Below are 14,739 nucleotides of genomic sequence, written 5' to 3'. Positions count from 1 at the left end.
AAAATTCCAAGATCCAACTCTGGATTGGTTTGTGAAAGATAATGGGAAAGACTTGAAAGCTGAAATATGAAAAATGTGGGTTAGATACTTTTGGATACATTTTCTATGAGTAGACTCTGAAATAGATGACTGAATAGAGTTATGTAATTCCTGACGGTATGGGATTGGACTAAAATAAATCAAATGTCCCAGATTTGTCATCCAGTGCTTCCTTTAAGGGGACACATCTGGAGTGAAAATTCTTGTATATACTTATCATATGCGCAGACTCTCCCTAGTCTACCCACTTGTTCCCCATGTGTCTCCTCCTATCTGGTTCTCAAAGCCCTATATACACCACTCTACTTCTGTTATTTCATCCTAGGCTTTCCATTAGTCTTGGACCAGTGCTTCTCAAACTACCTGTTGGGATAAACATTTTATTTTTCAAGCAATTGCAAATCGACACTTGTAAAATATGATCAAAATGAATTACTACAAAGTTAAATTAAAAAGACATAATATACAAGTCTACTACTGCTTAAATGTTGCAGTAATACCATTTTGCTTTAACAGTTTCTAAGAGTTTCATCTCACTATTTACACTCATCTCGTCATGTATCAGTAACAAGTATTTCACTGAACCGGTCCTGGTCCAGGGACCACACTGGGAGTGGCAGTGCTCTGGGAAACTGCTGATTAGATACACAGCAGGATTGTCCAAAGTGCAGGGAGGCCTACTGTCCCTATAGAAGCCAAAATTAGATTAAAAACAAAAGATTGCCAAGCCAACCCACTCTGTAATTTGACACAGTTAAATGCATTCATCTAACTAACTAGCAGGTTACGAAGTTATGCATATGTGTGGGGGAACCTTCATAAAGCTGTTCTGAGCCCATTTGTAACAAACATCATTTACCTACGATGAGAAGACTTATTACCTGTCAACAGGATTTATTACTCAAATTAAATCATGAAGGGCCTCTTTAATTCATTTCCACTAATTCTACCTAACTTTAATTTAGATTCTATTTTTTTTGTAAGTGTATAACTTTCCACTTCTAGGACTGATGGCAGGTGAGCCCCTTTTAAAGGCCACACTACTTTGAAAGAGGGGAAGTAGAAGAAGGAATCCTAGAATTTGAATTTTTTCTTGTTTATGGTGTTATGTAACTAAAGGCTAATTCTATGTTCTACTCCTACAACTCATAACTTTTGAGTCTGGGAAAGGAGCATGTTGGTATAATAATAACAACTTCATGGAGCTCTTATTCATAACAGGTATGGTGAGCTTTCTATGCATTGTATCATTTAACCTTCACCACAACGATTATTATTCTCATCTTAAATACAGATTTAATGTAGGGAGGATAAACAAGTTGCCTGAGGTAGTATCCAGCTAGTAAGAAGCTGAAGCAAAACAGAAAGCTGAGTTTGACTCCATGACCCACAGTCTTCTCTGTCTACCAGACAGGTGGTCCCTTATTTTTTTATTTATTTTATTTTTTTGCTCATGTTAAAGAATTAGCTCTGTTAGTTGTTGAAAAATAAGCCCTAACAGCTAGAAGCTGGCCCAGCAACATCACTGAGGCTTTGGTGTTGTAAGAAGGGGGCTGGCACCTAGAACTAGGCTTGGTCTTCTGTTAAACGTCAACTATTTCACAAAACACCAACATCAGACAAGGTCACTCTGTGACAACAGTGAAATGTGATAAAAAACAAGGCTCCTGTGCAAACCACAGAAAGAAAATCTTCTTCCTCTCCTGAAAGTATGAATGAATTATTTTTTTTTACCAATTACAATTTTAGTCTTGTTCATTCCTCTCTCCTTCTAATAAGATTTACGAAGATATCTAATCATAGAATCACCTTCACTTCCTGACGGCATTTAATCTACAACAATTTTTCACTTCCTTGAATCCTCCCTCAAATCAGCTAACAAAATCCAAAATCCCGTAAGTGATCCTAATACCCTTGTATTGAGACAAGTCCCATGGTTCCCAAGGTGTTTGTTCTCCCTGCTGCAATAAGCAATAAACCCAACTTGTTTAACTCCAGGTATGTTCATTGTGGTCTTTGCATGGAAAACATTGACAACTCCAATACAAAATAGAAAATGAAATAATAAATGCAATTATTTGCAACTGAAGGTAGGAGGAGAAAATGAGATTATGTACCAGAACTCACTCTCTCTCTCCTTTCTGGCCCAAACCACATAAACATGCAAAATACAACAGAAGGAAAAAGACTGATATCTGCTCTCCCCATGTATATAATCTTCTGGTTCCAGTCCTGAATTGCTACAGAAACATTATGACAGCTTAGCTGCCATCACCCTCTCATGAGACTATAACAGGCACCGATGGGGTATGATGTATAAAGAAAAAAGTCAGCCTGCCATGTAGGGGTGGTGCTCTGCAACGGCTCAAAAGGCAATTATATGTAGGCTTTTACTCAAGGAGCAACCGAAGGGTTTTGCCTGCTTCCAAATGTATTTCAGTGCTCTGAAAATGCCAGACATTCCTATATCCTCTAACTGTAGTCACTAACCAGAATTAAGGATCCAGATCACTAGATAGCTCTTGTCAAGATGAAAATATGGAGGTCGTTGTTACCCATCACTTTAGTGGAGAGCAGGAGTTTAAGTGGTGACAGGTTTACAGTCTGAAAGGTAGGAATATTTCAGCAGTAAAAGCAAGAAAGAGGGAATTTAAAAAATGGCTTCTCCTGGGTGAAGCAAATCCAGAGGTCTGCTCCATTGCCAGGTGCACAAGAATGGAGAACACCTGGGAAAAGAAAAATGCAGGAACATCGCAAATACTACAAGCCTGTCTCTGCCAGGCCGCGCCCGTGTGGGCAGGCTTGTTTATAGCCTTGATTTTTACCGTTAGGTAAAAGCAGCAACAGAAATGCTAAAATCATAGCAGAAATCTCAAATTTGACAATAAAAATTTGTTTTAAATAAGAAAACACAACCGTATAGTTAGTTCATTGGGTCCTGAATGATTTTTGCTTTGACATCTATGAAGGTGACACGGACTAAAAATATTTTGTATCACGAGGGATTTTATAGTACTGCTAATATGTTTCACGATTTAGGCTAATATAATATCTTTAATATTTCAAAAACCAATTTAAGCTGACATAATATTTTTGAATAATTCCAAATCATGATTTGCAAAACTGTACATCACATTAAAAATTTAGCCTGATAGTTCAAACATTAGCACAATTCAGTTCTTTCTCAATACAATTTAATTTTAATTCCATTGTAGAAGACATAAAATTTTTGAGTTTTTCAAACATATAAGATTTATAATTTATATCTCCAATAGCTAAGAAAAATTAATCCATTCTTATACAATGGAAAGATTTAGTACAATGTGCTAGTAATCCATCAGTAAGTATATGGTTATCTTAAAGAGTCATTCTAATACATTCTGACAACTGGTTTAATTATTGAACATTGTACAAGTGAAAAGTAAGTGGAAAGTCTTCTACAGAAAAACAAACTGATCACCCACCCAATTACTATTTAAGTAGTCTATTTTCAAATGCAAAATGAACTTGTTTCACAGAAACTAGGAAAACATAATATTTTGAAAAAAACTTGAGAAAACAGGATAGAGTTGGTAAGTAAAGGCTGAATTGTGTTATCTGCCACATAACAATTTTGCTATATTGACATTCATTTTTAATCTATCATCCTTATTATTAGCTATGAAAATAATCACATGAAGTCATATGATATCATAATGGATTATATTGTATATGAATTTAAACATTAATTTAGAGATTTTGAAATCACTCGGGGTATTATATACAGACTTATACCTAGTAATTTATCAACTATACATGCCTGTAAAGTGGTTAGAAGTGAGCTAGATTCATGGAGCTCACTATAGTAACATTGCACTTAAGCAACTTCTTTAAGATGTTGAAAATTAGGATATGAATGTAGCCGCTTCAGAAAATATCAAATACATCACAATAAACAACACATTAATGGCAAGCTTACATATTTAGACCCTCATTTTAGGGGCCTATTAATTATTAATATGACACTGATTAATTTATTTCCTTTTGTCTAGCCTGCGATTCTACCACATTTTGAACACTACATAAAAAGCCACAGCATAGTACCTCTCAAAAAATTATAACGAATATTGAATTTTCAATCCCACATTTAAACTAAATTGATGTTGAAAAACAACAAAAAGATATATAAAGAATAGGCATTTTTATTTCCATTTGTATACTTATTTTTCTTATATTTAGTTTCCAACTGATTTTCACTTTTTTCCCCTCTCCAAGTCATATTCTATGAGTTTTGGTTATAGAGGAGTAGTACAATGGCACCTTTAAATTGTTTTGAAAGATCATTTGTTAAATTAATGTAGCAAATTACCCAATGTGACCTTTATTATATTACTTCTAGTTATTAAAACTGTACCATATTGTCTAGAAATGGAGAGAATTTCATTTGGTGCCAAAATGAGGAACTCTGCATACATTTTTGCACTCCCCAAAATGTATTCAGCTCTTTATCTGCTTCAATGCTATTGTATATACATAAAAACGTGATGGAGATCTCTTGTTGAAAATTATATAATTTTAATGAAAAGACAAAAATAACCCTCACTCAAAGCCTTGACCTAAGTTGGACATTCATTTTCCAGATACTCATATAGTCACCTTAATTATATAACCTCTAATCATTAAAACTATACTGCGTTGCCCAGAATTGGAGAGAATTTCATTTGGTATCCAAATGAGGAACTTCGCATAAATCTTTGCATCCCCCAAAAATGTATTTAACTCTTTACAAAGTTAATTTGCCTAAATTTTTCAGTTTATGTTGCACACTATTATAGAGATATAGACATAGATCCCACAAAGACCTCTGCCTGTCTCCCAGAGACTAGATAAGACTAATGGGCAAAGTCTAGTTTTCTACTGAAGGACACACAGATAACTTTTGGTATCTTTCAAAGTCTTGCACATTTTTCCCAAAATGAGGATATCTTGGCTTATCTGGAGCAGGAGAGAGAGTCACAAAAAGAAATTTCTATTCCCCTATAACTATCATGTTGGTTAATAAGAGCTGCTACTGTTGGAACCATATTTAAAAGAAAATTGGAATCAAGTTCCTCTAAGAAAGAGTACTGATAATCTTATTAACTCAAATATTCATTTATTAAACAAATATTAAATTTTTTGGTTATGAGTAAAATTTGTGGAGAAGGGACACAGAGATAATGAAATCTTTCAAATTCATATACTTTGCCTCAGGGAATACATTTATTACCTGCTGTGATGTCACTGGGTAATTTTCCTGGCTGGTAGAGATTCAGCTTAAGTTTTCCATCATTAAGAACGAGGAGGAGACCCCCGGAAACCAGTTGCAGGTCACTGAATAGCAGAAGCCCTGCCTTATTCCAAGTTCGAAATTGAAAAGTGGCAGAAACCTCATCCTCTCCGGAAGAGCCTGGTAGTGCTAAGTAACTCCTGGAGCTCAGAAAAGTCACAGGCATAGATTGTGGTTGTGAACAAGAAAATGACACATTTCCCTGAGAACAAAGTAGAAGAAAAAGCTTTCAGAATGTTATTCACACCACATTAGTAACTAGAATTTGAAATATTTACACAGGCTGTTTATCAATCGCGCATTATCCTCAGTTTAAAACAACAAGAACTTGCTATCAACATGAAATTCCAAATCCTCGCCATATATTGTGAAGGTTCTTCGATCATTTTCTGTGGCCTCCCCATTCCTCGAGTTTAATATGGATTTGAAAAGTCAACAAAATTAACTTTATTTTTAGAAGAGTACACATTGGAAGTAAAACATGTGGCCTTGGTCAAACAAAAACATTTGGCTATAGCATGATTCTGAGAAAACTGAATTAGCTTTTGTTGTACATAAAGATCTTGTTCTAATAAATGAAATAAAAGTTGAAGAGCACACTTTACAAACCCATACACTAACTCATAATGTAAAGAAATTATAAGATGATCAAACCTAGTAAAAATGAAAACATTTTATCAGCGGCAGTTCGGTCTTTTTTTTTTTAACTGATACGTAACAGTTGTATACATTTATGGGGTCCTTGTGATATTTTGGTACATGCATGCAATGTGTAATGACCACATCAGAATAATTGGGATATCCGTCACCTTGAACACTTATCCTTTCTTTGTGTTGGGAACATTCCAAATCTTTTCTTCTAGCTATTTTAAGTGCACTATAAATTCTTGTCAACTATAGATATCCTACTGTACTACCGAACACTAGAACTTATTCCTTCTTTCTAATCGTATTTTTGTACCCATTAACCTACAGTTTGGTCTTATATTTCATTTGGATAGCTGCCTACTACTCTACCAGCAGCAGATCCTCTTGCCAAAGAAGAATGGATGTTCCTTGCATGAGACATTTCTAGAAATATCTACAATATTTTTATTTTCCTTTTAAATCATTTTTTCTTCTATTAAAAAAATTATTTAAAAATCTTGCCGGATATTATGATTATATAAAAATACCACCAATTCACACAGAGAATTAGGGGAAAAAAATACTATGTAAACAATAAATATTTTCATGATGTGCTTTGGGATTTGCTGACATATTAGCTTCAGTTCACATATTCTGAATTTTAAGCAATGAAAGAAATTCATTCAAATCGGTGTATCTGCCTTTTATTGTGAACCTGGTAAAGCTGGAAATCATGTTTCCCAGAATCCCCTTCCTTATCTACTTCTTGGTAAAAGTTAGCCAAAATAGGGAGTTTGGGTGATATTTGACAGTCAGAAGTAAAATGCCAGCAAAACATTCTGTTCCAAAGGTTTTTTTGTGACCATGTACAATGAAGGATGATCACAGAAGCAGTGGTTTGTTCCAGCTTGTCCTTGTTCCCTGCAGTCAGTGCCACCTCTTCTTCCCAACAGTTGGCCCAGCTGACCAACAGCAAGCCCAGGCCCATCCCCAGAGGCGGTGGCTACCCAAAGGCAGCAACTCACTCCCAAAGTTGTCTCAGGAGCTTCCTTCATAAGCTGAAAACGCTCTGCAGTCTACACACACCATTGCTTCAGGCAGAATTAAAGACCTCTCTGAACCTCCAACTTCTGCCTTCACTGTTTAGTTCCTCTGACAATTGTTAAGATCCAAGTCCTAAAATTGATCCCTTGTTCATAATACTCATAGTGGTGCTACCTCCTTGACTGAACCCTGTCCAAGACAGCTATATTTAAATTCTTCCACATTTCCATAGAGTTAGAATATAATGCAGCCCGGCCAACATTGCTATTTGGACAGATTGGCAATGTTGTAACAGCCTATTAGTTTCTTTTATTTGTCATGAATGACCATGGCAAAATACAAGTTTTTCAAATGTCTCCCTAATATCTATGGATGTTATCTGATTCCAGAAACTCTCTATGCTCATCTAGTGAATTTGTCAGTGAATAGCTTATTAGGGAAATTACAGAGCAAAAGAAATTTGACTCCTGGGAGTAATAATAATATCACAACAAAATTAAAATAGCAACCGTGATAAAAAACTGCTTCACTTCATGTAAGAATAAAATAACTATGCCCTGTGAATTATAATTCCTTTAGATAGAATTAATCCTTTACATGCATATTGCCAATCAGAGAAATTTTTTTAAAAAGAGTAATCTCTAAAACATTGTATCAAGTGGGAACCTACACTGGAGCAATTTTATTGTGTGGAAAAGACACAAGTTTTACTCATTCCCTCACTCTTACCATAGCGATGATCTGTGGTTTTTGTTGCTTGGCCAAATCAATGATATCCACTCCATTATAGTAGAGATTTTCTAAACATCCATGAAAATTTTTATGTGGGAATGACACTGATTTTCCAGGTGCTGGAATCCCTCCAAAGCTGATCTTAGAAAGAAAAATGGCATCAATAATATTGTTTAGTGATTTTCTGATAATCTGCTTAAATAATTATGATTAGAAACTATAGCTGTAGTCATCACACACAGATTAATTTTTCATCACCCTACACGTGCAAAAAATTAAAGATACAGACTTTAAAGCAAATTTATATGCATTCAGTTTTCATTTACACTAGGATTTGATTATTTTCTTACAAGTCGCTAATCACATCTGGTTTTGATATTTATTAGTTGATGGAAAAATACACCTTTATATCATGGTAAAACTTGATCTGTTTAATAATATAGCCAGTTATAAGGACATTTTATTTTATGTACATTTCTGGCACACATTGATATTTGTGCATCTGAATCAATTGTTAATGAATTAATCTGTTTGTTGCTACTTTCTCCCCATAAATCTACACTGCTCACAAGCACTGTAGAACACAAAAAAATCATGAGATACATCCTATATTTGCTTGTGGCAATGAGATCTCTTGGCGGAAAAGATTTCCCCATGTGATGTTCTGCGACTATATATTTCGGGTAAATGAGATGATCTCGCTGTGCAATAATAAATTAACATATGATAAGAAAGATGAAGCCTCAAGTACTCTGTGCCCAAACCTGCTACTCTGAGTTAGGCCACCTTGGGAAACGTTTCATCAGTTCTGTGATGTACCATACAAGGTGGGTTCTCTATAGCATATTTTCTTTTGGAAGATTAAACTACATATACCTCATAAAATCTGTATTAATTGAAACATAACCATCACACCTCATAACCAAGGTCCAGGTAATTGAATTCTCCCTGTGCGTGGAAATGACGCCTGTGCTCGTCCACTGTAAAGTTGACTTGTTTGCCCAAACGCTGGATGAGCACAGAATGCCAGTGCTGATCATCTAGCAGGCTGCCCAGGGTGAGATTGATCAGAACAGGAATGGAGGGCAGTTTAGCTTCACCTTAGAAGAAGAAAAAATAACCACAAATAACGGTACCATTATTCCCAGTTAAAAAAAAAAGTTCTTATGTTATGGACCAGGATCTTTCACAATAATTGCAATCTCCTTCCATGCATCCCATTCCAAACACTGGCATAGATTTACTTGAAGTTTGAATATAATAGTCTCTCAACCTTCTTGTAATTTCTTCCACTGTTAATTCCTTTTATTATTATTACCCCATTGCAGGCTCATTTTCTATGTAAACTTTATCTTTGCTACAACCTCATTATTTTTACAGCCTTAACATTTTTCAATGATCCATCCCTTCCTTTATGATGTTAGAAAAATTGGCTACGTAGCTTTATCAGTGCTATGTAAAAAACATCAAGTGAGGGTTTTGTGCAGTTTGCAAAAATGAATGATTTTTTAAGTGAAAGAGCAATATTGGCACAGATACAAGCCCTTGGATCTGAGAATAAGGCTCCTCGATTGTTAAAACATAAGCTATACAAGCATAAGGTTACCTAAGCAATATCTAAATTATCAGATTTTCAAGCACCTCACCAGTTTTACCTGAATTAATAAGTAAAAAGAGTTTTCCTCTTCTTAATTGCAGTGTGATGTGATCTCCATTTGGCCCTTCCCTGTGGAGTAGAATCCCATCACTCTGCATAGTTTTAAATTTCAAAGAAATAATATCTTTTATTGAGCTCAGGGACTTTTGATCAAATCTGTAGAGAAGGGAACTTTTTCCATCAAGATCAACCACTTCTGATCCTAGAGATAAAGATATTAAAAGTCATTCTAAGGATAAATATATTTCCCATTAAAGCATTTTAAATGCATATATATAGAGAGACGGAGGGGCGGGGTGCGCATTATATATACTCCCACACATGCACATGCAGATACTCCCCAACTTACAATGGGGTTACATTCCAATAAACCCATGATAAGTTGAAAATATCTAAGTCAAAAATATGTTTAATATACTTAACCCACCAATCATAGCTTAGCCTAGCCTACCTTAAACGTGCTCAGAACCCTTACATTAGCCTGCAATTGGGCAAAATCATCTAACACAAAACCGATTTTAAAATGAAGTGTTGTATATCTCAGTCAATTTATTGAATGTTATACTGAAAGTGAAAAACAGAATGATTGTATGGGTACTCGAAGTGTGGTTTCAACTGAATGTGTATCTCTTCTGCACCATTGTAAAGTTGAAAAATTGTAAATTGAATCATCATAAGTCAAGGACTTTCTGTATAATTCAGCTCCAGGCCAGTCATAAAAAGGGAAAATAAAACCATTAAATGTCTAATTCCCTATTGACACAGGGAGTTGATTCCATTTTAGTCTTTACTTATCTGTTTACAAAATTTATGATCTAGAAACACATTTTTAAATGTATTCCTAATTTTCTCTTATTATTGAAGGCTATTTCTTCTCATTCCATAAAAAAATCAGAAAAAAAGATTACAATTAATATACATGAAATCACTTTGCACATTTCCCAATCAATATTTTTAATGGTATTCTTGAAATGTTGAAGTTAGATGGGTTTTTGGTTCAGAAAAATTGTTTTTGATATCTCAAAATAATTCTTTCATCCTGTACTATATTAAAGAGATCCACACACAAATATAAGTGCATGGTACAGACTCATCAAATGCCACTTTGAGTACCTTGCCCCTTTGTCTTATTTTATTATGTTTGTGGCTAAGTGATAATATTTAAGGACAATGCTGTTTTCTGTCTTCTCAAGGGCATTGTTGGGAAGACCTTGACTTAATGATATTGTAAGGTCTGTTCTGCTGCATTTGTGTCATAACTGGGACACTGACATGTTTTTTTCAGCTTTCTGACAGTGTCTTATCTACTCATTGTCAAGATCACTCTTATTCAGTTCATCTGGAAAAAGATGTCATGTTATACCAGTAACATAACAATACATCTGTCAAAATCAGTTGCACCCTGAACAAGAGATACCAAAAAAAAGAACTGATAATACTCAGAAATCCTAGCAGTATTTTCTACAATTCATAAGTCAAAGATTTTTTTAAGGCAATTACCCTTGAGAGTGCATTTATGTAATAAATGAGAAGCTAGGGAAACCCAATAAAATGTGAAACTATTTTTCAGCTGGGAAGCTGACTTCCTCCAGTCGACAAAATGACATTCTAGTTCACTCATCTTGTGTCATCTGACAAAATTATTACAGTTACTTGTATGCCCAAATATGTATTTCATTGAGATTATCCATCATATTGTATGTGAAATATTTGTATATACCACCCCCAAGTTTGTTTTCAACTATTTGATGCAGCTATCTTTTCAAAATTTAGAGGTTTTATTTTTTTCATATTTTGCTAATGTGCTTATAAAGAATTCATTCACCAAGCGCATATGAATAAACATTGCATTCTGCACAAAGAATAATGTTAACTGAACAATTATTCCTTGTTATATAGCTGAGTGAATGTGCATGGTAAAAACGTAACTGTGTCAAATACAAATAATGCGTGTCCTATGCTTATTAGATTACAATAAATTAAGAAAAATTCCAATAAGACGGACTTTAAATGCTGACACATTTGGAGCAATGCAGTTATCTCTGAGTTAATGTATCGCTTAAAGGCAACTATGATAGTAATGATTTTATTTTAGATAAAGACTATTTTTGGAATTAGCTACCAAGAGAATTTTTTCCCATTACAGGTGTAGCCTGTGTTACTTTAGCCTACTAGTTCTTTTTTTTTTTTCTCTTTTCCACTATTGTTATTATTACATTATAATGGTCACATTCATCTTCCATGGCACCTAAAGCTTTTGTGCCTAGAATATTTCAATCAGAAAAATAAAGTAGTGAAAAACATCTAAGACAATTGATGCCTAAAGCAATGACATACCGTTTTATCTCTTAAACTGAGGGCCATTTTCTTCTCACTTTTACCTGCTGCCTACTTGCTTCACAGGTACAAAACTATGCAATGCAATGAATTCATCCAATAAAAATTTATTTAGCCCATCATGTTTGAGGCATTGTGCCAGATGCTGGGGTAAGAGAATATTCAACACAAACATGGCCCCTGCCCTCATGGTGCATATATTGAGTGAAGACAGACAATATTTAGCAAGAGAACAAATAAGTTCATAAAACCATTACAGATTGTAACAGGCATTCTGATCAAGAGGAACAGAAGGCTGGCGTCGCTTAAGATAATCGAGAGAGGGCTCTCAGTTCCCTGGTGTAGAAACCTGATCCTAACCAGTAATTCTGCCACTCTACAGTCTCCAAGTCCGAAAACTCATCCCCATAAACTAGAATTACTCCTGGAATATTGCATTTGAGAGGCGTAGGCATTTTCCCAACCCTGCCCCTTTCACTGTCATAAAAGAAAGCTCTTAGAATTGCTGAGAAACTACAGTGACAGGAAATAATTTGATGCTCAAGAAGTAGGAGTGAGATGGTCTCACCTTGAAAAAAACGGCCCTGAACGGAAGTGCAGAAGGAGAGGAATTGACCAACTGGCTCAAATCACATCACAGATTTCACACGTATGTAAACAATACCCATCAGGGAAAAAATGCTACGTGTAATTCAGAATGTGAGTACATTATCAGTACAGGAAAACTTCAAGTAACATACACGTAATATACAGATGTGGATTCTCATAAAATAAAAAGAAATTCTGGATGATTCTTAACAGTATTATTTTGGATAGAACACTCACTTATGATAGCTCACTTTTTAAAAGTCACTTTTATAAAAAGTTTCTTAAACATATCTGATATATAAAAAACATACAATTTTAAACAGTAATCATAAAATACTGCTATGATACATAAAGTTAATGATATAAAAACCTGAAAAAAAACCTTTTGAGAGAGAGACAGACAGAGAGCATTTGAATTCTATATATCATCAACAGCCAGCTCTCCAAGGCTGCTGGTCGGGGAGACAGGTATATGGTCTCTCTTGAAAGTGATCTTACCACTGTTTAAAAAAATTGGAAAAACTGGAAATAAAGCAAAGAAATAACTTCTCATCTTCTCAATGTCATACTGGAGCATTTTCTAACAGGTAAAGATTATTTAATTCTAGGCGAATTAATAATTCTGATTTTACTATTTATTATTGATTAAGGTCAGATTCTGTAAAGTTTACATTTTAATTTGTAGATTTTTGCCCAGCAGAGATGCAAATGACTTCTATCTGGTAGAAAATCTATCCCCAACGGTTATGGTTTAATGCCTTTTGGACAGTAACACTTGTGTACTTACCTAGTAATATTACTCCAACATTCTTTCTTGGATTCCTGTATATACTGAGTCTCTTGAATTTTCTTTGAGCTAGCTTTACCATCCTTCTGATTCTTTCATTAATGAATTAAATACATCTTTGATATGTGCATATTCTATATTTGAATGAGTATCGTGTTTTTATGCTTTTGAAAATTTTACTTTAATATTACTAAATTAAAAACTACACTTGAACTTCACATCAATGACCAGGAAAGCAATATTTCAAGTCTTAGCTATCACCCATAATGCTCAGGGAAAATTTATTTTTGATATTCCACAAAGATTCTCAGATTTTTGAAGTCTTATAAAAGCACTGCCAATGCTAACACAGTCTCATAAAAGAATAATTCAAGGAGATGCATAACAACATTTTTTATATCAAAACTAATCTATAAAAGATCTAATATGAGTGAATAGAATTAATAAAATTAATCCAACTCAATGTTTAGAAACACTAAATTAAGCATCCAAAATAACATTAATATTTAAATTAATAGTATCACATTTATTCCTATCTTTTGTCAAATACCTTTGGGAAAAGACTATTTTGTACAGAGCTGAGTTGTATAAATAGGAAAAGCAGAGGTATCAGAGAATTGACTACAGGACAAATGAGAAATCTGAAGTTAACAAAGTTTGTAACAGTAAAAGACCTACAGTCCAAAGATGTAGGAGGAGACTTATTGATCGATTGAAAAGAAGAATTATCTTTCTAATTGTATATTTGTTCGTGAGTATGCTTGTTAACCAAGGTCATATTTTTAATGATTGGATTGTTGAGATTAATAATGTGGCTCTGTCATACCCTGGCTCACCAATAGGGAGGGTATCAACAATTTTCCAGTAACAAGTGGCAAATTGTTCTGACACATTTTTCTCTTTTTAGTCTAGCTCCCTTTTTGGTCATTTGTAATAGTATATATTACACTTTAGCCTAGTGGTTAAGGCGACTAGTCCGGGTGGGTTTGAATCCTCACTCTACCTTGGGAAAGTGGATTGGTTTCTACTACGATTTGGATGTCCTTTGTCTCTGCCAAAACTCACACTGAAATTTGATCCCCAAAGTGGAGGTGTTGGGAGGTGGCCCTGGTGGGAGGTGTTTGGGTCTGGGGGGCACACCATTCATAAATAGCTGGTTACCCTTCTCTTTGTCATGAGTGAGTTCTCCCTGTCTTTAATTGTCTGGATTTGTTCTCAGGGGACTGGACTAGTTTCCGAGAGAGAAAGTAGGTTGTGATAAAGCAGGCTGCACCCCAGGTTTTGCCTCTGCACGTGTCTGCTTCCCCTTTCAGGTTCTCCATCATGTTTTGACCCAGCACAAAAGCACTCCCCAGGAGTCCAGCAGATGCAGACACTGTGCTTCTTGAACTTCCCAGCCTGCAGAACCACCACCTCAATATATCTCTTTTTTTTTAATCAATTACTCAGCCTCGGGTATTCTGTTTTAGCAACACAAAATGGACTAAGACAGTTTCCTATTATTGCTGTAACAAGTAACTGTAAACATAGTCACTTAAACACATCACAAATTTATTATCTTACAATTCTGGAATCCAGAAGTCATAAAATCAAAGTGTTGGCAGGAGCTGCTTTCCTTCT

At 34.9% G+C, this 14,739-nt stretch overlaps 1 protein-coding gene across 1 annotated transcript in view; it reads right to left on the bottom strand.

The window, feature by feature from the left end:
• The window catches only part of CNTNAP4 (contactin associated protein-like 4), a 302,601-nt gene that overhangs the window by 102,314 nt on the left and 185,548 nt on the right, over nt 1–14,739 (bottom strand). The window contains exons 5-8 of the mRNA XM_012641517.1: nt 9,406–9,609; nt 8,666–8,850; nt 7,748–7,891; nt 5,288–5,549 (exon numbers count right to left, since the gene is read on the bottom strand). Of these exons, the coding sequence (XP_012496971.1) occupies nt 5,288–5,549; nt 7,748–7,891; nt 8,666–8,850; nt 9,406–9,609 (795 nt within the window). The remainder of the gene's footprint in view (nt 1–5,287; nt 5,550–7,747; nt 7,892–8,665; nt 8,851–9,405; nt 9,610–14,739) is intronic.

This window comes from Propithecus coquereli, unplaced genomic scaffold (assembly GCF_000956105.1).
Source record: "Propithecus coquereli isolate 6110/MARCELLA unplaced genomic scaffold, Pcoq_1.0 Scaffold165, whole genome shotgun sequence".
Taxonomy (NCBI): Eukaryota; Metazoa; Chordata; class Mammalia; order Primates; family Indriidae; genus Propithecus; species Propithecus coquereli.
The sequence above is the reverse complement of the archived record's forward strand: the minus strand, read 5'-3'. Positions and strand labels throughout refer to the sequence as shown.